This window comes from Aspergillus oryzae, chromosome 5, assembly GCF_000184455.2.
Source record: "Aspergillus oryzae RIB40 DNA, chromosome 5".
NCBI classification, from domain to species: domain Eukaryota; kingdom Fungi; phylum Ascomycota; class Eurotiomycetes; order Eurotiales; family Aspergillaceae; genus Aspergillus; species Aspergillus oryzae.
The window spans coordinates 2,175,057-2,202,584 of record NC_036439.1 but is presented as its reverse complement, the minus strand read 5'-3'; the positions used below and the strand labels follow the sequence as shown (position 1 = coordinate 2,202,584).

Sequence of the window (27,528 nt, the reverse complement as noted above, 5' to 3'; positions counted from 1 at the left end):
AGTTGTTCATTTGTTGAGCAACTCTTCCTCCTCCTTTTACCTTCTCAACCATATGCAGTGGCACCCATGAGAGGTTTCTAGCATGGTATGACTTTGATGGCATAATGACGCAGAATATAGATTTCAACGCGCTAAAAGCGCGTACGATGGGATCGGGCAATGACGAGGAGGCTGTGACAGTTGATACAAGGGGCCTGATCTCGAAAGTGCTCGCGCGATACTCAGGAAAATGGTACGTGTTGCTGGCTCTTAAATAGTGGGATTATGAGACAGTTTACTAATCCATAAACAGGACAGTCTTGCGAGAAATGATTCAGAATGCCGCTGATGCTAATGCTACAAAAGTGACCATAAAGTTCGAGACCTTACCCTCGACAGTTGTTCCTTTGCCTTCGCATGCCGATAACACCACATTAATCAAACATACCATCTCTCATCATACTCTCAGGCGACTCTTGATATCGAACAACGGTTCTCCTTTCAGTGAAAAAGATTGGGCGAGATTAAAGCGAATCGCGGATGGCAATCCCGATGAAACAAAAATTGGAGCTTTTGGAGTCGGGTTCTACAGCGTTTTTGATGACTGTGAGGAGCCGTTTGTATCGTCTGGAAAAGAGGCCATGGCTTTTTACTGGAAAGGCAATGCTCTCTATACTCGTCGATTGCAACTAAATGACGCCCCAAATCCTGAAACGACATTTGTGCTAGATTACCGCAATGATACATCTCCTGTTCCGTCTTTAATGGAGTTATGTCAATTCCTGTCTAGCAGTCTTACCTTCGTTAGCCTTGAGAGTATAGAGTTATGGCTAGATGACTGGAACCTACTGCGACTGACGAAGAAGGCCGCCCCAAGCATCGATCTCTCTATCCCTAGAGACATCGAAACTAAGACATCTCAAGGTTTAATGAAAATAGTTAACGTGACCCGTGAAGTTGCCCAGGTTGATGCTACGTGGATGCGGGCTGTTGAATGGAATCCACACGCGAATCTACTCCGCGAGGGACTTAGAGATACAGCAGGCTCTTTACGCACCTTTTTCTCTAGGCTCACTGGCCAGGGTGGGTCAGAGAAACCGGTGAAGAGTGAGAGCAATCCCAATATCAACGATGCAGAAGACATGACCAAAGCCTCTACGGCGTCGGTCTTTCTACACATCAATACTGCGAGCATTCAATGCTCTATAAGTCAATCTCTAAGCAGCGAACTTGAACGCGCCACGCGCAAGCCCCCACCGAAAAAGTCTACATTAGCTGTATTAACACCTTCCTATGATACCACTTTGGCGTCTGGGACGTCGGGGTTGCAGTCAGACATTCTTTCGTCGATTCTTCCATCTAAAGCCGGCAGAGTCTTCATTGGATTTCCCACTCACCAAACGACGGGTCTCAATGCTCATATATCTGCGCCTTCTGTTATCCCGACAGTCGAGCGGGAGAGCATTGATCTCAACACACGATACATCAGCAAATGGAACCTTGAGATGCTCAGGGCAGCGGGGATTGTTTGCCGAGTGGCCTGGTCTGCAGAGATGGCCTCCATCAAGTCTAAGATACAACCCACAAAGTCATCGAAAATCCGAAAGGATGACATAGTTGGCGTACTTCCCGAAGCCATTCATACAGCGAATCAATTCGTATTCCGTGAATCAACTCCCTCGTCGGTACTTGGTCAGACTATTGAAGATGCATTCTGGACGTGTAACAAGAATGCCTCTATTGAGGTTTTATCAACGTGTGGAATTATCCAGAGCCATCAGGCACGCATTGCTCCTAAAGACCTCAGTTTCATGGATTCCATTCCAGTTCTGCCAGACGACTTCGTATCAAATGCGAAGGATTTTGTCAGGAAGCTGACGGATTTTGGGCTTGTCACTGATATTACAGTGTCTGACATTCAACGTGAATTGGAAGCTAGTACGCTACAGTCTAGTCAAATCCTTGAATTCCTCACTTGGCTCAGCCGGAGGGCTGTTTCAGGCCAACTCGACTCTCTATCTGTCCAGAGCCTTTTAAACGTTGCAGTAGCAAATGATGAAGATAGCAGCGGTGCTGTATGCAGGTTACTTGTCTTCGCGGATATGACCAGCTATCTCAATCCTCAGCGGATACCAGTGGAACTGCCGTTGCCATCTTCCGTGATGCCCTTCAAGTACACCAAGTCACTAGGTAAGCAGGAACTAGAGTCTCTCGGCTGGACAGAACTGCAAATGGTCCCTTGGATTCACTGGATTGTGAGCAATGCCGGGAACCGGGGCGTTCTGTCAATTGAACAAGACATTACACAGTCTTCGTCCTTCTCTGCTCAGGTTTTGCCTGTTATCTCGAAACAATGGGACGTTCTGAGCCAGCCGTCGAAACAGAGTGTGATCAACCTGTTACAACCGCACACAATCATGCCAACCAAGCTAGGCATGAAGCGGCCTGTGGAAACCTACTTTTCCTCAGTCCGATTGTTCGATGATCTCCCTGTTGTCAGAGGCCTCAATAGCATCAAAGAAAAATTTTTGACTGCTCTTGGCGTCCGTAAGACTGTTGATCTTGGGGTCATCTTCGAACGCCTGTTAAGTACAACAGAATCTTCAAATGGGGGCAGCGTTAGCCAGAGGAAGTGGAGCCATGTCGATTTGATACGATACCTTGCCTCCGTTCGCGATGACATACCTGCTAGCGATATCAAGAGGCTGAAAGATACTAGTATCTGTACTGCAGAAGCGACCGAAACCACTAATGATCCTACAAAAGACCGCCGCAAACGTTATAAGATATATGAGCTTTTCGAACCACATGACCCACTCAGAGCTCTTGGACTTCCTGTGATCGAGTGGCCAGGCAAGTACCAGTCTAACAGCAACGAGGGTAAATTTCTCTCCATGCTAGGCCTGAGGAGCTTCCCATCTCCGTTCGAACTAATAAAAATTATGGCAAAGGCAGCGGCAGCCCGAGATTGGACCCTTCATGGGAAAGCTATGTCCTACTATATTGCCGAGTATCATAATAACGGTTACGCCGCGTTCAACTACGAAGAAATTACTGTTCCTTTTCTACCTATTGAAGGATCGGATAGTCTTAGCATCCCAAGCCAGTGCTTCACTGATGAAGCTGCTACCTTATTTGGGTTTAAAATCCTTCGACATACTCTTCACCCTCATGCTCCCAAATTCGGAGTCAAACAACATCCAGCTCTAACTGACTGCTTGAATTATCTGCTTCGGCAGCCACCCTCCACTAAGCGGGACGCGCGAGTGACTTTCAAATATTTAGCTGGGAGAGTGTCGGAGCTTAAGCCGCGAGATATTGACCGAGTTAGCAGCGCACAAATAGTGCCTGTCTCAGTAAAGGATATCCCCGACCCTGAATCGAGTATACGCCATGTAGCACCAAAGCTATGCTATCTCGGGGAGGGTGAAGATTATAGGGACATCTTCGACTTTGTTGACTTTGGGCAAGAGGCCAACTTCTTTCTCATGGCAGTGGGTTCTAAGAGAGAGCCGTCTAAAATAGAACTTGCGTACATGTTAGTGAAAGAGCCGGCCAGGATATCCTCGGCATTTCAAAGTGCAGACAAGTATCTCAAGTTACTGAGAACGCTTGCCGAGAATATCTCTGTGCTCAAGAAAGACCGGGGACTCCTTAACGAAATGAGATGCTCTGCATTCCTTTTAGCAAGTAGAGATATATCCTCTCTAGCCCAAGGGAATTCTGGAAAAAGGGGTCTCCCTGGTTCTGAAGACGATGACGACGAACAGAGCATAAAGGAGTGGACTTTGACTGCAGCAAAGGACACGGTGGTGGTAGATGATTTCCAGAGTTTCAATCTGTTTAAGGAACATATTCTAGCTGCGCCTCAGGAGGAAACACTAGAGAACTTTTATCTTGCTCTTGGTGCTGTTCCGCTGAAAACTCTCGTTGAAGAGCGGGCTCATTGGGGAGCAGTGGCCTCGGATCAACTACCCGCAGCAAAATTACAGAAGTTGATTCATGAGCGCTCAAGACTCTTCCTCCATGATCAACCTGCTGAAACCATACAGCACGACGTCAGGTGGCTGGAAAAGAACCTTCGAGTCCAAGTCGTCCATTCGATATCTCTCACCCGCTCCCTCAAAGGTCGTCGAGTTTCACATACCCAGAAGCGAAGTGCTATTATTACCCGGCAGTCAACGTCCTGGGTCTTGTGGATCTCCCCAGGCAAATATGATCTTTATGAGATAAGTCAAGCTCTCGTACACCTGATCCTTGTCCGGCCGAAGCTTCACTCGACTCTCACATTGGAAATGCTTCTTAAAACTGATTTGTTGGAGCTCAAGGCCCGTGGTTACAACGTTGAGCGGATTCTTAAGCAGAAGGCTCACGAGGCAAGAATGGCAGAGGATAGACGTCAGAAGCAGTTGGAGGAGGAACGACAACGGCTCCAGGAGAGAGAAGCCGCATGGGCGCAGGAACGGGCTCAAGCCCAGGTGCAGACGCAAGCGCAACAAGCAGAAGACAAACGACAGCATTTGATGCCTGGTGACTTTCCTGACTCGCCATCGCCATCCAGCAAGGATATCGGCCCAAGTTCGCAGGGAGAAGCATTAGAACAAAGCCAAGACCGGCGCCCACGAGGGCTTTTCGCCAATTTAACAAAACGCTTTGGGCTGGACAGTGGTCGACCAGCATCGAACCCTCTTGGTGGGGATTCATCCCAGCCATCCGCAGAGTCTTCGAATAACACTCCTCCTCCCCCATATTCGGCCGAAGACCCACAAAAATCTCGCCCAGAACAGCCTGTGACCGTCAGCTCCCCGCATAAACTTCAGTCAGAGCTTCTTTCCGCCATCCAGGCTTGTCGGCCTCACGGATCATCAAACGTATACAGCCGCCCAGAAACGAACCAAGTCACTGAGTCTAAATCCTATTGTGATGAGAAACCCAGTCACGATCTGGAATTTGTCGCAACACTCCCTTGCGGCATTCATGTACTCTTCGTGAAGACACTTGCAGATCGGTCCAACTTTCTGGCCAAGAACAGCGCCGGAATGAACCTCTTTGCTTCGATGCTCATTGATTGCGCTAGTGTCTTCTCCCTACGTGCCGATATTCTTAGTGTCTTTTATGACCCAGGCGGAAAGACCATAGCGTTCAACCGAGCCGGAAGCATTTTTTGTAATTACTTCTACTTCCAGCAACTGCATGAGAAGGAGCTGCTCCAAAAACCGGCTGCCGACAGGAGCGAAGCGCTGATATATTGGTGGGTGATACTCTGTCATGAACTAGCACATAATCTGGTGGGAGATCATAGCTCCGCCCATAGCTTCTACAGGTACGAAGAGCACCCTATACGGATATAGAGTTTACCCCTACTGATACCCTCTCCAGTGAAAGCTTCGTGGCTCAGTACTTCCCTAAAATGGCGACCAAGCTTGCCACCGTCAATCCGCAAACGCCAGCGCCAAATTCATAGCTTCTTCGAAGCCGATGGGCCGGCTGGAGTTAATAAAATATTTCCGACGATGCATAATGGTGTTCTGCCTGATACAAGGCATGTTTTGTCTTTGATTCTCACGACAAGTAGACTTGCCAGACAAGCTCAAGCATTGGTCATCAACCGATGATGTATAGATGAATAGCTGAAAATACAATTTTCATGGAAATTACTTACTCAGGGGTCTCTTAAGCCGTCAGGGTCCAGCAGGGCATATGAGCAGAAGAAGCTTGCTGTTGTGTATGAAGGGGTGGGTAAATTAGGGCTTGGCTTGCGTGGTGGTGGAAGATCGGGAACGAGAAAGGTGATTGCAGCGGAAGACCCATTTTATTTCTCGTTCTCCGTACGGGCGCCCGATTTAGGTTTTCCGGTGTTTGCCGCTCCGTCCCTGGATTTAATCTTATTTTTTAGGTAAAAGTGACCAGGTCTGGCAACCCAAGTCCTCAAAAAACTTTTGAGACTCAACCACTTCTTGTTCTTCCTCTTCCTTTTCTTGTTCTCAAATCTGTTGGATCTCTATCCGATCTGTTTGGTGAAGATCTACTGACAATTTACGATTTCTTGTTCGTTGGTGAGTCATGAGTGTGGTGCACTGAATAAAGAACTCTTGAAGTATCGCCACTTTGGGTCTCTATATTCATTCCACTATGAACCTCCGTTGACCTTTAGTGCTCGAGTTTCGTCTCATGCATTGTGCTTGTTAGTCATTTACACTTGATTTTATACATATCCTGTATTCTCCTTGCGTTTGTCTTTGCTCCCTGCCTTCTTTGTGGGGTTATAGAAGCTACAGTTCATCCATACGGCATGGCACCATTACTAGGGAGTTGGACCGCATCGTCTGCCGGTGGGCCCTCTAAAGCTCAACTCCATACATCTACCCGAAAGAACATTCTTTACGTGGATGCATATGACTCCTTTTCTTACAATGTGGTCGCTATGCTTGAAGAGGTTCTGGGTGTCAAGGTGACTGTGCTAATGATTGACTCCGAGTGGCCAGAAGGGAACAAGGCCGAGTTTCTGCAATATTTCGAAGCTGTCGTCCTTGGGCCTGGGCCTGGAGATCCAAATGTCCCACAAGATATTGGGATCATGAGGGATATCTGGGATCTGAGTGACGCTGATTTGCTGCCTGTTTTCGGAATATGCCTTGGTTTCCAAAGTCTGTGTCTTCACCACAGCATTGCTATAGAGCGCTTGTCATACCCACTTCATGGCCGGGTATATCGCATATCAACGGCTGAAAAGGACATATTTAAGGACCTGCAAGATGTGGAGGTTACTCTCTATCATTCTCTATATGCAAAGTTGGACGATTCGCTTGAGGCAGCCTTGGCCGAGTACAGTGGCAAGCAGATCAAGGCCAATGCAGATTTAGATCTTCTGGCTTGGCTGCCCATCGAACAAGATAACGTTTCTGAAAGAACTATCATTCCAATGGCTGTGCGCCACAGGGAAAAGCCATTCTGGGGTGTTCAGTTTCATCCAGAATCATGCAAGTCGGACCGCGGAGTGTGCAGTGAACTACTAAGAAAATGGTGGGAGATGTCCTTAGACTACAACAAAAAGCATGGGCGCGGCGGTTACGGTTTTTTGCCAGAGGACATTACAAGAGGCTCAAGCGATATGACCTCACTTCCGGAGATAGCGTTTACCATGTTGAATTGGTGCGCGTCAACCTCGAGATCTTCAGCTTTCCGTTCACTCCCCACTAGCAGGCTAAATGCTGAGTTTATATGTGAACGCTTAAATGCGCCTGGGTCACCAACAGTGTTATTTCAGTCTAACGGCAGGTACAGTATCATATCAGTTCCGGGCCCTACGAGCTGGAGATTAGAATACTATGCTCAGGCCGAGGCTCTCCTAGTAGAGAGATTGCAAGGACACTGCAATGGGCACACAAATTCCGGTATTAAGAAGTCTTTGTCGGTGTATGACTTATGGGAGACGCTCAGATATCTCATGGACATGAAAAAGGTCGAGTTTGGAGATGATGCTGTGCCCTTTTGGGGAGGATTTTTGGGCTATTTCTCGTACGAGATGGGACTCGCATGTCTTGCCCGGCCGAAGACTCATAGCGATGACAACCATGGATATATCCCCCTTCAAAACGCTGCTGCTACTACTGATCCAGCAGATGTGAGTTTGCTGTGGACCGAAAGAAGTGTTGTCGTCGATAACGAAACAGGACGCATCACCATACAGTCAACGCGTAACGCCGATGATAAATCGACTGGATGGCTTGACGAAACGTTGCAATACTTGACTGAGCTTTCCCGTGTAGACGTGCTTGAGAATGAGAACGCGAACTCTGATGCGGGCTATTTGGACACCATTTTAAGGCAATGCGTGATACGTTTTCCCAACGAGCAAACATACAAGCAGCAACTCGAAGCTTGTAAAGCCGAGCTTGAAGCTGGCGAATCATACGAGTTGTGTCTTACTTGTGAAACATCAATCACCTTACCATCACCTAGCACTGACAGCGAGCGTGTTGCTTTCCCTTGGAAGCTATATAAACGTCTTAGGGAGTACAATCCTGCAGCCTTCAGTGCTTATGCAAGACTAGGCACCGTCAAGGTTGTCAGTAGCAGCCCTGAATGCTTCCTCAATTGGGACCGCTCTTTCACGTTGGAAATGAAGCCAATGAAGGGCACTGTCCGGAAATCAGCCAGCATGAATATGAAGAAGGCCAAGGAGATACTAGGTTCAACAAAAGAAATGGCAGAGAATTTGATGATCGCGGATTTGATTCGCCATGACCTTTACGGCATCTGCGGTTCTGGAAGAGTGCGTGTTGAGAAGCTTCTTGAGGTAGAGGATCACGGGCGTGTCTATCAGATGATTACGCATGTGAAAGGAGATGTCGATCCAGGCCGTCTGGGTTTCGCCGTTCGAAACTTGCCCCATCTACATTCGTCGAACATGTCTGCGTATGGGCTTACAGCCCTACAAAGATGTCTTCCTCCGGGATCGATGACTGGCGCGCCTAAGGAGCGTTCATGCATGCATCTTAGCTTGATCGAGGCTCGAAAACGTGGGGTCTATTCCGGTGTTATGGGCTTCCTCGACCTTGGGGGTGGAGGTAGTTTCTCAGTCCTTATCCGCACGGCGTTCAGCTGTTCTGATGACAAGGACAATGAACAGACATGGAGAATTGGGGCTGGAGGAGCTGTGACCATTCTAAGCACTGCTGACGGTGAATGGAACGAGATGCTGACCAAGCTTACCACTGTCTGTGGTGTCTTCGCGCCGTCGGATCTACAGGGTTCAGGCAAGGTGTAAAAAGCATGACCACATTCTTCCTCTCCTCCATTCCTCTTCTTCTTTTATTTATTTATTTATTCGTTCATTCTTGATTCTTCTTGCTGAACTCTGCCTTTTTAGGTACATGTTCAACAACATTATTCAACAGTTGCGGGTGTTAGATCAGAAGGGGTCGGATTCAACATTGAGCGTTGGGGTTTAGAGGCGTTTAGCTATTCGCAAGGTTTTCACTATATAGCATCTTTGGTAGATTTCATCAGTCCAACAGATACCCTGATCCTTTCCCGCTTGTTTTATAGTAGGGTTAGACATGAACCTACCAACTGGCGCGGATAGAACTTCAATTAAATAAACAATGCAAACAAGTCAAACATCGCTTTTCTTTCTGTGGGGATAATACATCATAGTTCTCCATTGCACTTAGATATACACTTCATGGTCTTGAGGTGTAGACTAGCATTTGCACTCCTGGCTGTTGTTTTGTAAGTCGGGATCTCCCCAACAGCCTGTTAGCAATCGAGATCATCGATTTACTTCATGGCGAGTGCTCAAGATGGTTCAATGGAAGAGATCCTCTGGCGGTCGCCCGCACATGTCCAAATGATGGGAGGCTTTCTCCATTCTAACAATAGTAAGGAGATCTTCCTTTTGAGTCTTCTATCTTACACCCTTCAACTTTTAAGGCATTTGCTAATCAATGGACAGTCTTATTTTACTTCGCCGAATCTCCATTCTTCGACGCTACGTCCAACAATGCCTCTCTTGCCATCCAAGCCAACTACAACGAAACACTTCGCCATTTTGTTGAGACCCGGGAGGCTTTCGAAGGTCGCTTGAAGACCATGCAGGGATTGGAGTTTGTGGTCGCATATGATCCCTTGCAGGCTGCTGCACAAACAGAGACCAGTTTTGCACATGAACCATCTAATATCTGGGTGATCCGGAAACAGACGAGACGGAAGCGAGCCGGGCTAGAGGATGAAGTGGTAGTTCTATCCACTTACTTCGTAGTGGGAGATTGCATCTATATGGCCCCGTCTGTTGCAAGTGTCGTGGGGAATAGACTTGTACGTCAAATAAGGTTCTCTGTATATGAACCAGCGACTGACATTCCACATCACAATAGCTTTCTGCAGTTACATCACTCACCAGCCTCTTAAAGACTGCATCGTCGCTGCCTAGTTTTACACCGTCACATGGACACACGTACCTGCCGCCCGCACCCAAACCGACGGATAGCAGTCAGCCCGGAGCTCAATCTCAGCAAAGCAAGGAGAATACTCCAATGCCCGACGCGGACTCCACGAAGGCTCTCTTGGTTGGACCACAAACCGCCAACGCTGGAGCAATTCTTCAGGATACGAGGACTTTCGCGGAATCGTTCAGTCTTCTCGCACGATATGGTGAGGAGTTCATGGATGAAAATCCACTAGTCGGAGAACCGGGATCATTTATCCTATCCAAGTCTGGCGATACAGATCGAGGGGCTGCTTCCAAACAACCATCGAATGTTAACCGTCCAGGCAGCATTCCAGGTAAGGTTGGAACGCCTCAAGTCAAGGTCGACACGCCTGGTAAAACCCCCGAGAAAGGAGCCACTCCGTCGGCCTCCGATGACAGTAAGATACGAAAGAAGAAGGCCAAGATTGGGAATTGAAAGGATGAACCCAAAGATTTATGATACCCTTTTTTTTAACAGTCTTAGGAACATGATAATGTACATTCCATGGATCCGTCCATAGTATATCACTGATGTGAGGATTATAAGCAGAGAAATCAACTCGTAGCTAGGGATATATGCCGCGATACTAGGGAGCGCAATTTTTTTCTTTTTCTTTTCCATGTCCAGCAGGTATGCCAAAATTTGCAAACCGCCTGCCTGAGTCGATGGCAGTGATGTTTGAGGGTACAGAGAGCGAGACCAGCGAAAATCCCAATGGTTCCAACATAGAGATGTAACATAATGACTCATTGAACTCCAAAGAATCCTCTACCTTCCCTCTCCCTTACATAGTACTTCATCCTTATCCAACATTTCTTTTTGGAACGTCTGTATACCTTTATATATAGCTATTCATTAGTCCTAGCAAGGGGGTTTGACTCAAGAATCTTTGCTTACCTCTTCTTTCCTTCTTCCCTTGTTACCCTGATCATTTGCTTCTCATTTGTCATACAGGATTGATAATATTCTACGTTTTTCATATACAATTAATATTCTTTACACATTTATATACATCCGGCAGTAACTATGGCGAGTGTTCAGCAAGACAAGCCTGCAGTTGTCTGTGTATTGTGAGTGAATCAACCACCCCCACCATGACCTGCGGAAAATCGCAGACAAATGACAAACCGTATAATCCGTGCTGATCATTCAATGGAAACCATGTAGCTGCGGCTCAGTCTCCGGTAACAACTCCGTTCACCTGGAAACAGCTAGAGCTCTTGCACATGAGTTTCACAGGAACAATATCCAACTTGTTTATGGCGGTGGCACAGCGGGCCTCATGGGCGAATTGGCTCGCACCCTCGTTTCCCTTTCTGGACCCCAAGCAGTGCACGGGATTATCCCTCGCGCCCTGGTCAAAGTCGAGCCCGGCTATGACAACGCACAAGAGGAGAGGAACCCTTCTACAGTTGTAAGCGGGAAAGAAGCCGAGCGGGTCGTCAAGGAGCCCATGGGTAAGATCGGGACGCTTAAAGAGTCAGAGTACGGGTATACCACCATCGTCCCAGATATGCACACGCGCAAGCGTATGATGGCCGAGAAGGTCCGAGAGGGCGGCCCGGGGTCGGGCTTTGTGGCGCTGGCGGGCGGGTTCGGAACGATCGAGGAGGTCATGGAAATGACTACCTGGAATCAGTTGGGAATCCATAAGCTTGGCATGGTGTTGCTTAATGCCAATGGGTACTGGGATGGTGTGTTAGCGTGGGTGAAGAACTCAGTCCAAGAAGGCTTTGTCAGTCCTGAGAACGGTGAGATCTTGGTTGAGGCCAAGGATGTCAGAGAGGTTTGGCCCAAGCTGGTTGGTTACAAGATTAGCAATGGGAGGATGCAGTTGAACTGGGGAGAGGAGTAGGCTGGCTGGCTAGCCTACTGACGCAAGATTTTACCTTACACTCTGCATGAAGAGTTACCGACGTTGGTCATATGTTAGAGGCTACTCCAGTTAGGAGTGGATGATAGAAGGAAGAGTACAAGGGAAGGAACTAGACCGCCAATTACGATTTCATGACATTAAACAATGCACTGCATCTGAAGAGTAAATGTCGTATTATCCCGATTTCGTGCTAATGCCTGCGTATAACCATTCGAGAAAAGAAAGAAGAGCTGCTGCAAATCTCCAGCATTACAATGGCCAATATTTTCATATCTATGGGCGTATCCTCGAAAGCTACGAATCGACCTCCATCGTCTCCTCTTCTTTCGTCTCTCCCGACTCCACAGCCTCTAACAGCGGCACGAGTTGTTGACCTTCATAAAGCTTGAAGCTCTCAATCTTCCCCTTTCCTTCCTCCCCAGCAAGACCCACCACACCGACAGAAGTATTATCAACAGTCAGTTCTTTATCCTGAGACAAAGTCTCCTTGAGTGCCCGGAGGCCATGGGTAATGAGCTCATCACGAGTGCTGTTTGTAATCTTGTCCAGGTTCCGCTCCAAATAAGTCCGGGCCATCTGCGAACGAGCTCCGATGGCGCAGGCCAGCATTTCATGAATCATACCGGATGGCTGGAACTCGAATAGATGGGGACCAGCTTCGTCGACGCCAGCGACGAGTAGGCCGACGCCGTACGGCCGTTTACCGTAATGCTGGGTGTTCGTTTGGGCACGGTCTGCGATCTGAGTAACAATGCGGTCCACGGGAATTGGACGGCCATAAGTCATTCTGGAGCCGAGCGACTGCTGCTTCATGTAGTTGGAGAGCACACGAGCGTCAGATGCAAGACCGGCGATGGCGATGCCCATGTGGGAGTCGATTTCGATAATCTTCTTCTGGTACGATGAGAGCTCTTCGGCATTTCGCTATAGTTTTCCAGACAAATTTGCTCATGTTAGCAAGCCGCCCACGGTTTGTTTCTCGGCAATCCAACTGTTGATGGTATTTCGAACCTTGAGGCCGACCAGAACTGCATGTGTCTTGTTAACCAGCCCCACCACGACAGATCCCTGTTTGACTGCTTCTTGCGCATATTCTACTTGAAATATCCGACCCTGCGGGGAGCTGTCCGATGTAAAGAGATTAGTGATGGAGCTTTCCAGCTAGGACGGGGAGCTAGGTGGAACGTCATACAAGGTAACCGCATCGTTATCATAGTTGTTCCGAAACATTATGGAAGTTTGGAGAAAGTGATTATCGTGAGCGAGGAGAAATTGTGATAGTAAAGTACTGCCAAAGAGGGAGGGGGGCGGGGAGGTATACTGGTTGATGGGACAAGAGCTGGGGAGGAGATACTGTAGTAGGCAGGCAGACTGACGCGGTGACCAACGCAATTACCAAAGCTTCCGCTTGCTTGATGGAGGACTTGCCGCCTTTCCGCCTGAGGCACCAACACATTGTAGCTGCCGCCTGCGGTTCATCCAACGTCACCTCAGCGACTGCATCGGCACTCGGGCCATTCCGACTACCACTCGATCAACGTCTCCATGCTGAAGGAGCGTTGTCTATAAATCAAGCTTCACTAACTTGCCTGAGGCTATACCAGCTCGAGCTCAGTTTGCGCTACCGAAATCCCATTATATCTGCGTTCCGTGTGTGGACCTAGACGGTCCTATTGCTCCGCATCATGACGGCCGGCCTCAAAACAATTATCGCACTGTCGTTTGTACGTGGTCCATCGAAATGATTGTATACTGTATGCTCGAAACAACAAAAATGAGATTGCTGACGTTTCTCTTCCATCACTCAGGTCCTCGCCATTGGCTTCCTACTCGTCATTCTTTCCTCAGCTCTTTGGCACAACTTCTTACCGTTGATTGTCGTTGCGACTTACGTTGTTGCTCCCTTACCCAACTGGATCTGCTCACGATGTGCGAACCCAGATGATTTTATGGACAGCTCTGGAAATGCTGCAGCTGATTTTGGTCGTTTCTTAACGGGTTTCCTAGTTTTGATGGGCATCGGTAAGTTGTCCCGAGTTCAATTAAAAACGCGCTAAGCTATACTCGCACGTTGAGCTCTAGCGTCCATAAAATGGCTTTGTTATTGGGGGTGGTCTCGTGGCTAACTCTGATATTCTATAGCGCTCCCAGCTGTACTTGCGCATAGCGGCGCAATCCAGGTCCCGGCGATGATCATGTCGATTCTTGGCGGTCTTTTGATTTATGGAACAATTATTAGTTTCTCCATGTTTTTCAAGGAGCAGGAGGAGTTTTGAGTTACTATGGGTGTCAGCTAGTTAGGGTAAAATCACTTAGGTGCGCTTGGCCACATCTGATTTGCCGATTTACCAGACCTATGAAGGCTTCCTCTAGTATTCATGGGGCAGTGGATTCCTCATGAAATACCTCTTTGTTCTGACGTATGGTGAGAGTCCTTTATGTGAAATTTGCCGCGAATTCTAGCCTTTAGTTTACTTCTATTCTGTTGGAATGATATGATTGATGTACTATAGCTACTGTGAGGTTATCTAGAGGGTTCAAGGGAGACTGCGGAGGTTTTGGGCTCCCTTCCGGAGAGCATTCCACGGGTGCCGTAAGCTAGGTACTACATGTACTCCGTAGATGCCCATAAGTATGCCTGGCAAACGGTACGACACGTGACCATGTACCGCTTTTCTCAGGCGCGTCGTGTAATTTACAATATAGCAGTCGAAGAAACGCTTGCTACTTAAGCTGACCAAACTGCCTTTTTCTTTAAGATTCGGTATAATTATAAGATGTGAAATTTTGAACTAGGACTGTATATCTGAAATGAACATCTGGTCTGGTACCATCGTACTAGAGGGACAATCTCAACTTCGAGGTGAGGCGGCCAATCAATCTTGGTCTATACGCTACTAAGATCTATACATACAGGCCTGCAACTAATTGACAGATCCTCCAACTGGCACTCCGATATAGCAAGGGACTCAACGCTAAGTCTAAGTTGCTTTGTGAACCCAGCTTCAATACCATTATATGCGCGCGTTGGCCCAAACCTGGAATTGCATACAAATGATGCGGAAACATCGCAATGGCTAAAAACGAGATTACTGGGGGGTGCTTGGCTCGAAGAGGTGGACATTGATAAGCTTCATACAGTTCAGTGCCCGGTCGGTCTTCTTGTGAGTGTCAATAGCACGATACGAACAAAAACAGGGTCAACCACCACAGACATAATAGTGTACGGCATCCTGTCAAACGCAACGTCATTCAAACGTCCCCCGACTCCTCCCGTGTCCTCTTCAGCAAGCTCTGATGAAACTGCTCTACGAGCTATTAAACAAGAACTGAGAATATATGCCGCTCCCATCTCGTCATCCCTTATCACCAGAACGCATGCACTCCCAACCCCGCAGAATACGAGTGAACTTCTTGGGCATGAAACACTTGCAGAATTCCTTCCAGACATTCGTTCTCCGAGCCCCAAGCGTAAGCGGGTGGCAACATTGTTCGAATCGGTTACACAACATCATAAGAGGGTGCGTCAGAAAGGAGGGGAGGGTGTATCTCAGTTGATGGCGCACGCGCAATTTCAGCCATCACACCAGTCACAAACTCTCCGCATCAAGCGGGAGTCTGAGGAACCCAGTCTTCCCTTATTAGACCGGATTGCCTCACAACGCTCAAGATCTCTCTCCGTTGGGGCGAACCTACACCCTATCAAACCTTCAGAAGCTCGTACGGAGCATCCTAGGCCCGCCAGTAATCGGGGGCACCCGCGTGAGTTAATCAAGAGGAATACGCCCAATCCCTTCATCGAATCCTCTTTACGAAAGGAGAGAGAACCCTCGCCGGCGTTGCCATCATCTGATGGAAGGGTTGAGCTTTCATCTGCGCCTAAGGATGCCGAAGACGTCATTCTCGAAAACAAGAACACAATATCTCGTACGATCTTAACGTGTATGCGGCTATATGGCTTCAACCGCTCAACGACGCGGTCTGGGTCTTCGAGCAAGAATCCAAATAATCACGATACGCTTTCTTCTCACGCCGAAGAGAAGGGTCCTCGCATTGCAGCGGCAGCCGCACCTCTGGCTACGCCAACCCTAAGCACGGATGAGGATGACTTTAAGGCGATGTATCATGCGACCTATCGTGCATCCACCTTCGCCCTACGGAAGTACCTGAAAGAAACGCCTGTCAGTCAAGACAACTCGAAGTATTTGCCACCTTTGCTGGAAAAAGGAAAGGCAATGACGTATATTGATGAGTTCCTGAGATTATTCTGTGAGGAAAACTGAGCCTGTCTGGTACAGCTGAACGAGACATGACGTTACGATGTATATAATTCTATTCACCTAGACAATTACCAATATGAGTAATTAAGAGAGCTGTTGGTCATTGTATACTATATTGCTCCGTATTCAAGCAGCGAACAAAGCCACCATGACATATGAGTATTCGGACTCTATAGACATCAAGAAAGTCATACGGGAGTACATTACATGGTTTTAGCAAGATAGGCTATGACGGTATCGGCTTTGTGATTTTCCGACCGCCGAAGTGCATCATCGCCAACCTTCCCGATAGCTACGGAAGATCCGAACTCCATCTGCATATCAAGTTTCCCTCTATTGTTATTCAAGATAGCTTACACTTTATTGGAACTTTATACCGTTACGCCATGGATGTGTCCAACAACCGTCTTTTCCGGTTCTCCAAACCGGAATGGTTAAACAACAATAGCGTCCGCAACGCAGGCGTCTACACATCGGGAGCATTGGTGAGCTTATCCGCTCGTCCCATGTCAAGGCGCGATCGCACTGACGAAGTCTACCAAAGTTCTCCCTCGGTTTTTTCTTCCTAGTTGATGCAGCTGCATTCTCTCATAGCTCACGAAATGGGTCAAATGTGCATGTCAAATTTGTCGACTGGATCCCCGGCATTTGCTCCGCGCTCGGAATGCTTGTTATCAACTCGATTGAGAAGTCACGGCTGCACGCAGATAGCTGGAGTTACAGTGGAAGCGGTGTCGCGTGGAAAGCGCGGTTCGTACTTTTCCTTGGGTTTGCGCTCTTGGCCGGCGGTTTGGCAGGCAGTGTGGTTAGTATCCCTTTGCCGATGTCCCCGGAATGAACTTGTTATGCGCGAAATAGATACTCCCTCTGTCGTGAAGGTCCAAGATAACTAACACTTTCGCCAGACGGTCATGGTCCTTAAATACCTTATCAAACAATACCCACTGCAAACGCTATACTTTGGAATCGCCAATGTAGTTGCAAATGGACTCGTCATGCTGAGGTATGTGCTTCGTATCTGCTATTACGGGACGGATTACTGACTGCTTTGCTCGACAGCACGATTGTTCTCTGGATTTCGCAGAACATAGAAGATGATTACACCTACAACCTCGCGTTGTGATAACTGATGGAGTAGGGTACTCATTTTGGGATTATATCATGATTAGCTGTTTCTCTGTCTTTCCCTATTTGTTCTTTTGAATGGCTGGCGTAGTCGCGATTCATAGCCCTCTAGTCCTATGTTTGATTATGTTCGTGGGATGCCTATACAGTTCAATTACACTTTTTCTTTTTTCCATTTCCTTGTGTCTACTACTCAAGTTGACCGCATAAGTACGAGTCCCGGGCCGTCGATGCCGTGAAATAATGGAGCAGAAACGGGTGTCAGAATACATTCAGGCAGCAACATATTTTGACTCTGTATATGCATATGCCATGTGGTTAACGGCTTACGTATAACAAATTAAATGCTACATAAAGCGGTAACATTGACTTCAGCTAGCTGTAAAGAGTTGTATTATTTATATTTCTCTTTGTAATATGCGGCTCGATTGAAGCACACAGTCTTCCCGCATCCATGCGTAACCTGAGCCAAGTCTGGCTACGAATACATGACAGATGATCCCAGCCCGTATAAAAACGTAGCCTTGGAGTGAAGAGGCGGAATATGATTCCCAGAGATAGATCGATGGGAGCCTATCACGGCAACGCGGCATTCGTCGTCGTCATTTCAGGTTAGGATCCTCGACAGGCAGTCACCGAATGAGAGCGACAGCAATCGCAGTGGATAAAGCGTCTGGCTTGAGTGAGAGCCCATACAATCGCACGTGCAAGTAACCTCGCCGCGCCAGTAGTATAAAAACGCGCCAGAGCAGGGCATTGGACATTCATACAACCCTTTGCACGAATGAGCCCTAAGCAGACGAAGGAACAGGGTGCGCCCGCAATCTATCCATAATGGCATCCACAGCATCCATGTCTCCGGCGTCGACCTTCTCCCCCTGGGAATATCCCTCAGGCAGGTGCTTTACCAGTTCGTCCATAGCGGGCTGGTAATTGCGCACGGCTGACGAAAGGGCAAACACAGCCTTCTTCCGCGTAGCGGGGTTCGAATCCGTAGTCGACATAGTGACCAGCTTAGGAACAGCGTTGAAGACAACGAGCTTATCCTGAGCCTTCTCGTTATTCTGCACAGCGGTTCCGATACACCAGGCAGCCATGCGTCTCATTTCTGCTTCCTCGTGCTGAAGGAGTTCAACCAGCGGCGTCCACAGGCCGAGGGGCTCGAGGTTGTTTGCGTTATCGATAGACTCAATGAGTTGTTCGAAGTTGTCGAATGCGATCAGTTTGTTCTCAAGGTCAACTTCATCGGAGTGTAGTGCTTCCATAGCGGCTTTCATTAGGTCGGCGTCGGAGGGACCGCCGAAGAGAGCTGAGAGCATCTCTGGGGTGAGACCGCGCGCAGAGGAATCGGCAGTATTATTGGAGGCATTGGGAGCGTCGGATTGTTGGGTAGTGGAGTTTTGGATACTCCATTTGAGGAGGTTGTTCATGTTTGCGTCCATGTTGGGCAGGTTTTTCTTTGGTTGAATTGTGGGGGAAAGAAGAAAGAAATTAAATTGAGGATGATTCGTACGAGGGTTATAAGCAAACCAAATAGAAAAAAGTTGTAGCGGGAACAGTTTAAATTATGTTAAGTTCTGTCTCTTTTGTCTTATGAATAATGAACGAGAAAAGAACGAATATTCGGAGGGGCAAGTTAGCGGTGTTCTCGATGCGGCGTCCAGATGGTTCAGGAATCTTCCCCGCCACTTGCCCAGTACGACCACAACAAACCCTTAGGTAGATATATAACATTGTATGTCGAACAAAAACAAACTGAAATGCATTTCGAATTGATTACTTTAGAAATGGACCACAATGGGCTATCTCTTCTGCTTCATACGGAGATGGAACCGGAATCTGATAGGTACCGGATCTACCCCTCCATAACTAAGTATTATAGTATTAGTATCTAGATCTTAATCCGCGGGCGGTGGCTATGATTGATCGTTATCATATACTAGTAGGCCTGAGATAATAATTCTCCTTCCTCGCCATCGTGCAGATCCGCTCATACAATACGAATACGGAGGAAAGTGCCCTGTAGTGGATCTAGAAATCCCCGGCATGCAATGCGTCCTGGAGCTTCGTATATGTACAGTTGCGTTGCCAGACTATACATAACTACTAATACAGTACAGTACAGTACATAGATCGGATCACCTGCTTACATAATGCATGTTCGTGGCACCACAATACACACATTACTACTACCCCGCGATGGAATGTCAACCCCGCGGACACTGTCAGACAGTCCATTGTGTAGCTGCTGGATGACGACCGTAATAACGAAAATAATCCAACAGTGATCGACCGACTCCTCCCGGGAATTGGGCACTGGTATTGGTGCTCTTGAGAATCTCATCTGAATGGATGAAAAGGCGGTAAGGCAGGAATTGCAGCACAGTACGCACACATGCAATGGAAGATAACGCATGGATATGTATGACCGCCATTGGTATCGTCGTCTATGAAACCTTCAATGGGTTTAAATTATCTCCTTTTAAAGCCTTGTTGAAGATCAGCAATAAGTCTGACATTTAGAGCCCCCCACAAACTTCTGGACCCTAGACAAAAGGTGATTCACAAGAAGAACGTAAAAGAAAAGAGGGGCAAGTGTTCAGAGTGCCCGTATGGAGTAAAGAATCTGGAAGCCTGGAATTCGACATCGTCATCATGTCTAGAGCTTATGGTGATTGCCGACCCTGATTACTTTTGTGACCCTGTTCGCCGGGACGCTATGGGCTGAACCAGTCGTAAACATCCACAGGATCTGCCCCACGAGGATGCGCAAGTGGTTTTGCCATCCAGCAGTGTTCAAGGGACAAAAAGGACACCTCAGCTGGTATTCTTCCCGAACGGTTTTTACCTTTGGAGATGACGATCTATGAAATTCGAGGACGAAACTATTGTGGAATAAAGATAGTGGAAGGAATGGAAGGATCATATACCGTCCCTACCAGCATCTATTTTCCCTTTTAGTCAAAAAAGAAAAGAAGAATTTATAAAATCAGTATGGAATGGATTGCACCTGTTCCAACTCTCTCGCTGTTGTTCGTACCGGAAATCTATTACGGTCCATTACTGATACAGTGTGGCGGTGACAGCAGTCGGGCCCAACGGCACCACAAAAAAAACCCCTATTTGCCGCCTAATCATAGAACAGCGTAGTCCCGTATAGTCCAATTTAGGCTTACCCACATACGCTCACCTAGCATGCTCCGTCTCTAAGGCCACTCACTTCCCTTTACCCCCCTAATACCTAAATTTTACCGCCAACCTCTCCTTTTCCTCTCCTCTCCCCCCCCCTTCCCTTTTCTGCGACTACCTGCTTTTCTTACTAAATACGCTCGACCAGTAATCCTGCTCCGTCTCTCCTCCTCCACCCACACCTCAACCAACTTACTTCCACCACACTTGTTACTCTCTCCCTCTCTCACTCACTCACTCAACTTGACCTTCATCACCACCTTATTCTCTCCTCTTTCTCGTCCCTATTTTCCCACCCTTTTTTTAATAGTTCTTCCCCTTCTCGTTTCCTTTTTTTTATTCTCCCCCTCGTAGTAATCCTATTCAGTCATCATGGAAGGTAAGGTTTCTGCCACCTCAGCGCCTTGCGTCTAGCTCGCTCGCTGCTGTTCTCTTCCCCTCCCCCTTCAGTCGCTTTGTCCGACCGTTACTGATATCATCTTATCTCACTCGTACAGAGGAAGTTGCTGCTCTCGTCATTGACAATGGGTATGTTATTGTTGGTTTTTGATGGTTTTGTTGATGGAATCCCCCCCGTGTTTTCCATCCCATCCTGAGCAGGAAAACACCAGCTGCCGGCACCGGTCGCACCGATCGATGATCTCTTTCCCGGCTCAGCTCCCAGCTCTTATACTTCCTGGAATTCGCAATGACGAGATGGATTCTCTTTGCCTACAATCCGTAAACGTGACTTGGCCCCTATACTGACGAAATTGCCCTTAGTTCGGGTATGTGCAAGGCCGGTTTCGCCGGTGACGATGCCCCCCGTGCTGTCTTCCGTAAGTCAACCCCCCGCAATAGCCTGATACATACCCCTCCCGCACCCGTCATCCCTCTCCAAGTCTTTAGGTATAGCCATTTGCTGTGTTCTCGCAGTAAATAAGCACCATTTGGATGGATCAGCTGTGACGCGTGGCCCCACATCATGATGAATTCAGTTTACTGACCTGAACCTTAGCCTCCATTGTCGGTCGTCCCCGTCATCATGGGTAAATATCCTCCGATTCTCCCAGCTAGCTACTCCAGAGCGATAGCCACTGACGATGTATCAGTATCATGATTGGTATGGGTCAGAAGGACTCTTATGTCGGTGATGAGGCACAGTCCAAGCGTGGTATCCTCACCCTCAGATATCCTATCGAGCACGGTGTCGTCACAAACTGGGATGACATGGAGAAGATTTGGCATCACACATTCTACAACGAGCTCCGTGTTGCTCCCGAGGAGCACCCGGTTCTCCTGACGGAAGCCCCTATCAACCCTAAGTCCAACCGTGAGAAGATGACCCAGATTGTCTTCGAGACCTTCAACGCCCCCGCCTTCTACGTCTCCATCCAGGCCGTCCTGTCACTGTATGCCTCCGGTCGTACCACCGGTATCGTTCTGGATTCTGGTGACGGTGTCACCCACGTTGTCCCCATCTACGAGGGTTTCGCCCTCCCCCACGCCATCTCCCGTGTTGACATGGCTGGCCGTGATTTGACCGATTACCTCATGAAGATCCTGGCTGAGCGCGGTTACACTTTCTCCACCACCGCTGAGCGTGAAATTGTCCGTGACATCAAGGAGAAGCTTTGCTACGTCGCCCTCGACTTCGAGCAGGAGATTCAGACCGCTTCTCAGAGCTCCAGCCTCGAGAAGTCCTATGAGCTTCCTGATGGCCAGGTCATCACCATCGGTAACGAGCGTTTCCGTGCTCCTGAGGCTCTCTTCCAGCCTAGCGTTCTGGGTCTGGAAAGCGGTGGTATCCACGTTACCACCTTCAACTCCATCATGAAGTGTGATGTTGATGTCCGTAAGGATCTCTACGGTAACATCGTCATGGTATGTTCTCTATCTTGGGTTTTGGGTCCATTCCAGAGGGTAACACATCACTAACGAATACTTAGTCTGGTGGTACTACCATGTACCCTGGCATCTCCGATCGTATGCAGAAGGAAATCACCGCCCTTGCCCCCTCGTCCATGAAGGTCAAGATCATTGCTCCTCCTGAGCGTAAATACTCCGTCTGGATCGGTGGTTCCATCTTGGCTTCCCTGTCCACCTTCCAGCAGATGTGGATCTCCAAGCAGGAGTACGACGAGAGCGGTCCTTCGATCGTTCACCGCAAGTGCTTCTAAGGTATAGTCAACCCGCATGCTTCCTTGAACCAACTCTTACTGACTCCCTGTCGCAGCTCTTGCGCATGATTAGTCTGTTTCGTCGTATTTTCCTGTATTAAAATATCAAACGGAGACTGGCGACATGCGGGCCTCTCTGACTCGCACTAGGAGGAAGATCGCCTGAAAAAGGAACTTTGTTTTAGTTGTGGAATAGAGATGGTTTCTTTGGGATGCTTGTCGCTCGATGCGGGCGCTTTCGCCGACAGTAAGTTGTTCCTGAAAGCAAGAAGGGGAAGAGAGACGTAAGCGAAGGATGTACATGGGTCATGTGGACGGAGGGGTGAAAGCTCTATTTCATATAGTTCTACGCTCGTGTTTGAATCCTTATTTCCATACTGGGCCTTTTTTCCCCTAAACAATTCTCGCCTCCGGGCTGGCTACGATTCTAGAATGCTGTTAAAACATTATTATTCTGGCCCGGTTCACACGGGGCTCAACTTCAAATTGACTACGCCTGGTCACGATCGTCGAGTTTTGCTTCATGAGGCCTATGTAGACCCCACAAACAGCTCCGTATCATCTACAGCGAACTCCGGCCACAAAGCAGTAGACATACCACTGGTAGGTCGTTTGCGGCTCAAGAACACAAGCCATTGTTGTACAAAACATGATGTCATCGCCGTCTACAGACCAGTCTGGGCCCCGTTAGTAAGAAAGCTGTATGTATAGCGGGCTTGTCTGATATTGTTGATGGGCTAGGTGCCTCAATAGAGATTGGACAAAGGTCATCGAGTTAGTCTAACATCTATATAGACTGACGTATGCATAGTCTGTTCACTTTTATAATTCTCATCTGCTTTGGTCTTGAGTTCGTCCATCGTCGCACATGTGGCAGTAATAAGAAGATAAAACATCAGGGGGAAAAAAAGAAAAGAAAAAAGCCGGAGAGTAAATCATCACATATCACTAAATGAAGATACAACAGTGCATCTAAGCGTCCCACGTCTCCAATCCTTGGAGGATACATCCCTCCTCTCCCTCTTTCTTGGCCTTGAGTTCACCGACCTCGTAGACCGTCTCTCCCTCCTTCTGCAGCAGATCCTTTACTGCGGCCGCGGCCTCCTTCTCAACAGCAATGATCATACCCACACCGCAGTTAAGCGCACGCGCCATCTCAGTGGCAGTGACATTACCGTTCTTCTTAAGCCAGGCGAAAACCGGCGGGAGCTGCCAGGTAGAGACGTTGATATGCGCAGTCAGCGTCGAAGGTAGCATACGAGGCACATTGTCAACCAGACCACCACCAGTGATGTGGGCAAGACCTTTAATGGCTGACGAGAAGTGGCCGGTAGTCTTGTTGCTGGAGGGAATGGAGAGCGCTTTCAGAAGAGGCTTCACGTAAATGCGGGTTGGGGTAAGGAGGGCACGGCCGAGGGAAAGAGGTTCGTCGCTGAAAGGCATCGAGAAAGGAGCTGGGTCGTTGTAACTCAATCCAGAGCGTTCCACGATCTTCCGGACGAGAGAGTACCCGTTCGAATGAGGACCGGAGGAAGCCAAGGCGAGGAGAACATCACCATCTTGCATAGCGGAGGTTTCCGGAAGAATAGTACGAGCATTGTCTCCAGTAGTGTTAATCGCACCCACGGCAGCACCCACAGCATCATAGGTGTCGTCAATGAAGAGGCCAGGCATTTCGGCAGTCTCACCACCAATGAGAGCACATCCGGCCTGCACACAACCGTTGGCAACACCAGTGACGAAGGCGGAGGCCGTGTTGACGTCCAATTTACCACAAGAATAGCAGTCGAGGAAGAATAGGGGCTCTGCGCCTTGGACGACCAGGTCGTTGACGTTCATGGCTACAAGGTCAATACCCACCGTGTCGTGGACTCCCACGGTGTGTGCGATCTTGAGTTTGGTCCCAACACCATCGATGGCTCCGATCAATGTAGGGGAGTGAGGGTGGTAGGCAGAGTTGGCAGCAGCAAGAGAAAAGAGGCCTCCGAAGCCACCGATCACCGCATCTGTACCAGGACGCTTGGTCTGGGCAACAGAGCTCTTAATCTGGTTGACGAGGTCATTGCCAGCGTCAATAGAAACACCGGCAGAGGCATAGGTGAGAGACTCCTTCTGGGATGCAACAGCATCTCTTTGCCTGAAGGCGCGGTGCGCGATATCTTTACGGTAGAACATGTCTTCAAAGTGAATTGTGGAAATGCCAGAATAGCTCTTGCGGACAGCCTCCTCGAGACTCGATGCTGTAGCGGTGGAAGCAATGACCCGACCACCGAAGGTCTGGAGTTCGTTGCCAACGAGTGTGGTTCCAGCATGGAAGATCAAGGTGTCCTCTGGAACCGGGTCAAGGGTGATGGCTTTGCCCTTAGCATAAGATCCAGGGTATCCACCCGCCACGGCGATGACGGTGGTTGAGAAGTCGGGCTTGACGTTGATGGAGACACCGTCGAGCCAGTGTTCGGTACAAGCAACCATGATCTCCGCCAGATCAGTGTCATCACTGAGCAGGGGCAGGAGAGTCTGAGTCTCCGGGTCTCCACCTCTAACATTATATTCGAGGACCTTAGGGCCATTCTTCGTCATCATAAGACCGGTGAAGAGGATACCCACGAAGGGAAAGCCTTGAAGTGGTTAGCGCTCTATTGGTACAATTCTGTGGCCAATGTGTAATGACAAACCATCTCTCCTCATGCCGTCAACTGAAGGCTGCACAATGGTGCGGTCGATCTCCTCAAGGACTTCCTTAGAAGAGATTGGGGTAGGAGCGTAGCAGCCCATACCGCCGGTGTTGGGACCCTGGTCACCGTCGAAGATACGCTTGTGATCCTGCGCAGGAGGGAGGGAACGGATGGTGTAGCCGTCACTGAAGGTGAGAACACTGAGCTCATCACCCTCGAGGTACTCTTCGATAACAACCTCGTTACCGGCATCGCCGAACTGGCGGTCCAACATCATTTCGCGGAGTGCTTGGTGGGCCTCCTCCTTGGTCTGCGGGATAACAACGCCCTTACCACCAGCCAGACCATCTGCCTTGATGACAACATTGTGGGAAATGGAGTCAATGTATTGACGGGCAGGCTCATACTCGCGGAAGTTCTCGTACGCAGCCGTGGGAATGTTATGACGCTTCATGAAATCCTTGGAGAAGGCCTTGGAGCCCTCCATGCGCGCAGCGGCCTTGGAAGGGCCAAAGCACCTAATACCGACTTTGTCGAAATGTCAACATCTCGCCTGTCTTGTTTGTAATTGAGGATCTTCCCACCTGCTTGGAAATATCCTTGGATGCCATCCACAAGAGGGGCTTCCGGTCCCGGAACCACCAAATTGACTCCGTTCTTTTGAGCAAAAGCCACTAGGCCAGGGTAGTTATTGCCCTTGACGTTGGCATTTGTAATCTTGCTAGTAGCCCCCGAACCAGTTCCACCATTACCTGGGGCGACATAGACGATTTCGACCCGAGGGGATTGACTTAGCTTCCAAGCCAGGGCATGTTCGCGGCCGCCGTTGCCGACGATGAGGACGCGCAACTGTTCTTGGGACATTTCGAGTGCAGTGTTCTCGAGTAAACCTAATTGAAGGGGAACATTAGGAACTGAATATCCTACCCACACGAGAATAGCATTGCAGGGAGGTAATGAATATGGTGGATGGCTCCTCGGGGCGGAGAGAATGGAGGGGCAAGTTCATAGTATAGAAAAAAGTAGGAGTGCCCCTCTCTTTATCATTCTGAAGTTCCAATACCCAAAAAACCTCAACAAACACACGATTGTATCAGGACCGGTACTCACCTCACTAGAGAGTCAACTTGAGAGCAAGCTGCATGTATAGAAGGTGTATCGCTTAGGGAAGAACCAAATCTTTTGAGTTCTCGAGGGAGTTAGAGTCACCGCACCTTTTTTTTTCTGCTGGCGGGACGGCGGGGCGTCTTTTTCTCCGACCCCGGATTTGGATATTAGATGAGTGTATTTTATTAGTCCTGGTTTAGTTTTTTCTTTTTTTCTTTCTTTTTTTCCTATTATCCTTCTAATGCTTTGCGTTATCTTTCTTTTTTTTTCTTTTTCTTTTTCTTTTTTTTTCTAAAAAAAAATTTCGATTCAGAGATACTCTCTCCCCGTACGAGAATACATATACATGTTCTATTTATCTGTTTGTATATGAATGTTTTGTTATCAGTGTAAAGACTAGAACTAAATAAAATCTGGAGAGATGGGGCATGTCCGATAAGGGTTCGGCACCGAATGAATATCATATACTTCTTGTTAGTTAGGATACTTAAATGTATTCAGCATATAGCCAAGGAAGAAAGCGATTGAACAAGTATCAGAAACAAAAAGTAAAAAGAAAAAAAAAAGGAATAAGTAAAATGAACAGAATCGCGCTTGATTGTCCCACACGTGATACGTATGGCATGTTTCTGTCACTATCGTAATGTACTGTACATACAATATTATTTCAAATTGATCCTTACCGCCGGGCTGCTTGTCGCCTCTTGAGCGGTGAGAAGCTGTACGGCAGAAAAATAAAAAAAAGAGCAAATGTGATGAAGCTGTTCAAGCTTTTCAACTTTCGAGCATCAACACTTACCATCAGCTCTTATCAATTGATAAAATACTAGTGCTCACTGCTTTGCAGGCTGTTCCGAAACACTTGAACTGAATGCTCCGGGCTTCCCTGCGGTCTGTTTCAGACCCTCTTCGCGAACATGTCTGCATCTCCTGTTTAGCCCAGAGGCTCGGAGGTCGCACTAGGCTCCGCCTGTACTCCAACACTCCATATCGCGCAAACTCAGGCATCGAAGACGCATCCGCTCGCGTTATCTCAGAGAGTTTGTCGGCTCTAGAAAAGGTACGATCATCTCTGGATCATACGTCTTGCAATTCGACTGTTTACTTTATGTCATCCTTCGTCCAATCCCTATGGCGTATGTACACTGACTGATTTGCTTTGAT

At 48.3% G+C, this 27,528-nt stretch overlaps 10 protein-coding genes across 10 annotated transcripts; 7 read left to right on the top strand and 3 right to left on the bottom strand.

Annotated features, from left to right (window-relative positions):
* Nucleotides 1-104: 104 nt before the first annotated feature.
* On the top strand, nucleotides 105-5,443 carry AO090701000056 (histidine kinase-like ATPase domain-containing protein; the record flags this gene model as incomplete). Its single annotated transcript, XM_001822897.3, has 3 exons — nucleotides 105-232; nucleotides 293-5,302; nucleotides 5,359-5,443. 3 exons carry the CDS (start codon nucleotides 105-107, stop codon nucleotides 5,441-5,443), a joined length of 5,223 nt encoding a protein of 1,740 aa, XP_001822949.1.
* An 828-nt stretch (nucleotides 5,444-6,271) lies between these two features.
* Nucleotides 6,272-8,749, top strand: pabA (aminodeoxychorismate synthase pabA; the record flags this gene model as incomplete). The annotated part of the gene is made up of 1 exon (XM_001822898.1): nucleotides 6,272-8,749. The coding sequence occupies one exon, from the start codon at nucleotides 6,272-6,274 to the stop codon at nucleotides 8,747-8,749; it is 2,478 nt and encodes an 825-aa protein (XP_001822950.1).
* A 519-nt stretch (nucleotides 8,750-9,268) lies between these two features.
* med6 (mediator complex subunit MED6) lies at nucleotides 9,269-10,388 on the top strand (the record flags this gene model as incomplete). The annotated part of the gene is made up of 3 exons (XM_001822899.3): nucleotides 9,269-9,362; nucleotides 9,437-9,798; nucleotides 9,858-10,388. 3 exons carry the CDS (start codon nucleotides 9,269-9,271, stop codon nucleotides 10,386-10,388), a joined length of 987 nt encoding a protein of 328 aa, XP_001822951.1.
* Nucleotides 10,389-10,979: 591 nt separating this feature from the next.
* Nucleotides 10,980-11,808, top strand: AO090701000059 (LOG family protein; the record flags this gene model as incomplete). Its single annotated transcript, XM_001822900.3, has 2 exons — nucleotides 10,980-11,023; nucleotides 11,121-11,808. 2 exons carry the CDS (start codon nucleotides 10,980-10,982, stop codon nucleotides 11,806-11,808), a joined length of 732 nt encoding a protein of 243 aa, XP_001822952.1.
* Nucleotides 11,809-12,123: 315 nt separating this feature from the next.
* Nucleotides 12,124-13,347, bottom strand: pre5 (proteasome core particle subunit alpha 6; the record flags this gene model as incomplete). Its single annotated transcript, XM_023237486.1, has 3 exons — nucleotides 12,124-12,753; nucleotides 12,841-12,952; nucleotides 13,319-13,347. The coding sequence occupies 3 exons, from the start codon at nucleotides 13,345-13,347 to the stop codon at nucleotides 12,124-12,126; spliced, it is 771 nt and encodes a 256-aa protein (XP_023091983.1).
* A 167-nt stretch (nucleotides 13,348-13,514) lies between these two features.
* Nucleotides 13,515-14,105, top strand: AO090701000061 (Vps55 family protein; the record flags this gene model as incomplete). Its single annotated transcript, XM_001822902.3, has 3 exons — nucleotides 13,515-13,553; nucleotides 13,638-13,851; nucleotides 13,972-14,105. The coding sequence occupies 3 exons, from the start codon at nucleotides 13,515-13,517 to the stop codon at nucleotides 14,103-14,105; spliced, it is 387 nt and encodes a 128-aa protein (XP_001822954.1).
* A 2,390-nt stretch (nucleotides 14,106-16,495) lies between these two features.
* AO090701000062 (UPF0220 family protein) lies at nucleotides 16,496-17,232 on the top strand (the record flags this gene model as incomplete). The annotated part of the gene is made up of 4 exons (XM_001822903.3): nucleotides 16,496-16,594; nucleotides 16,654-16,914; nucleotides 17,015-17,112; nucleotides 17,169-17,232. 4 exons carry the CDS (start codon nucleotides 16,496-16,498, stop codon nucleotides 17,230-17,232), a joined length of 522 nt encoding a protein of 173 aa, XP_001822955.1.
* Nucleotides 17,233-18,025: 793 nt separating this feature from the next.
* fes1 (Hsp70 nucleotide exchange factor FES1) lies at nucleotides 18,026-18,676 on the bottom strand (the record flags this gene model as incomplete). The annotated part of the gene is made up of 1 exon (XM_001822904.3): nucleotides 18,026-18,676. One exon carries the CDS (start codon nucleotides 18,674-18,676, stop codon nucleotides 18,026-18,028), a length of 651 nt encoding a protein of 216 aa, XP_001822956.1.
* A 3,067-nt stretch (nucleotides 18,677-21,743) lies between these two features.
* On the top strand, nucleotides 21,744-22,582 carry act1 (actin ACT1; the record flags this gene model as incomplete). The annotated part of the gene is made up of 2 exons (XM_003190199.2): nucleotides 21,744-22,286; nucleotides 22,352-22,582. The coding sequence occupies 2 exons, from the start codon at nucleotides 21,744-21,746 to the stop codon at nucleotides 22,580-22,582; spliced, it is 774 nt and encodes a 257-aa protein (XP_003190247.2).
* A 972-nt stretch (nucleotides 22,583-23,554) lies between these two features.
* Nucleotides 23,555-26,121, bottom strand: ade1 (bifunctional aminoimidazole ribotide synthase/glycinamide ribotide synthase; the record flags this gene model as incomplete). The annotated part of the gene is made up of 3 exons (XM_001822906.1): nucleotides 23,555-25,200; nucleotides 25,258-25,785; nucleotides 25,842-26,121. 3 exons carry the CDS (start codon nucleotides 26,119-26,121, stop codon nucleotides 23,555-23,557), a joined length of 2,454 nt encoding a protein of 817 aa, XP_001822958.1.
* Nucleotides 26,122-27,528: the final 1,407 nt, after the last annotated feature.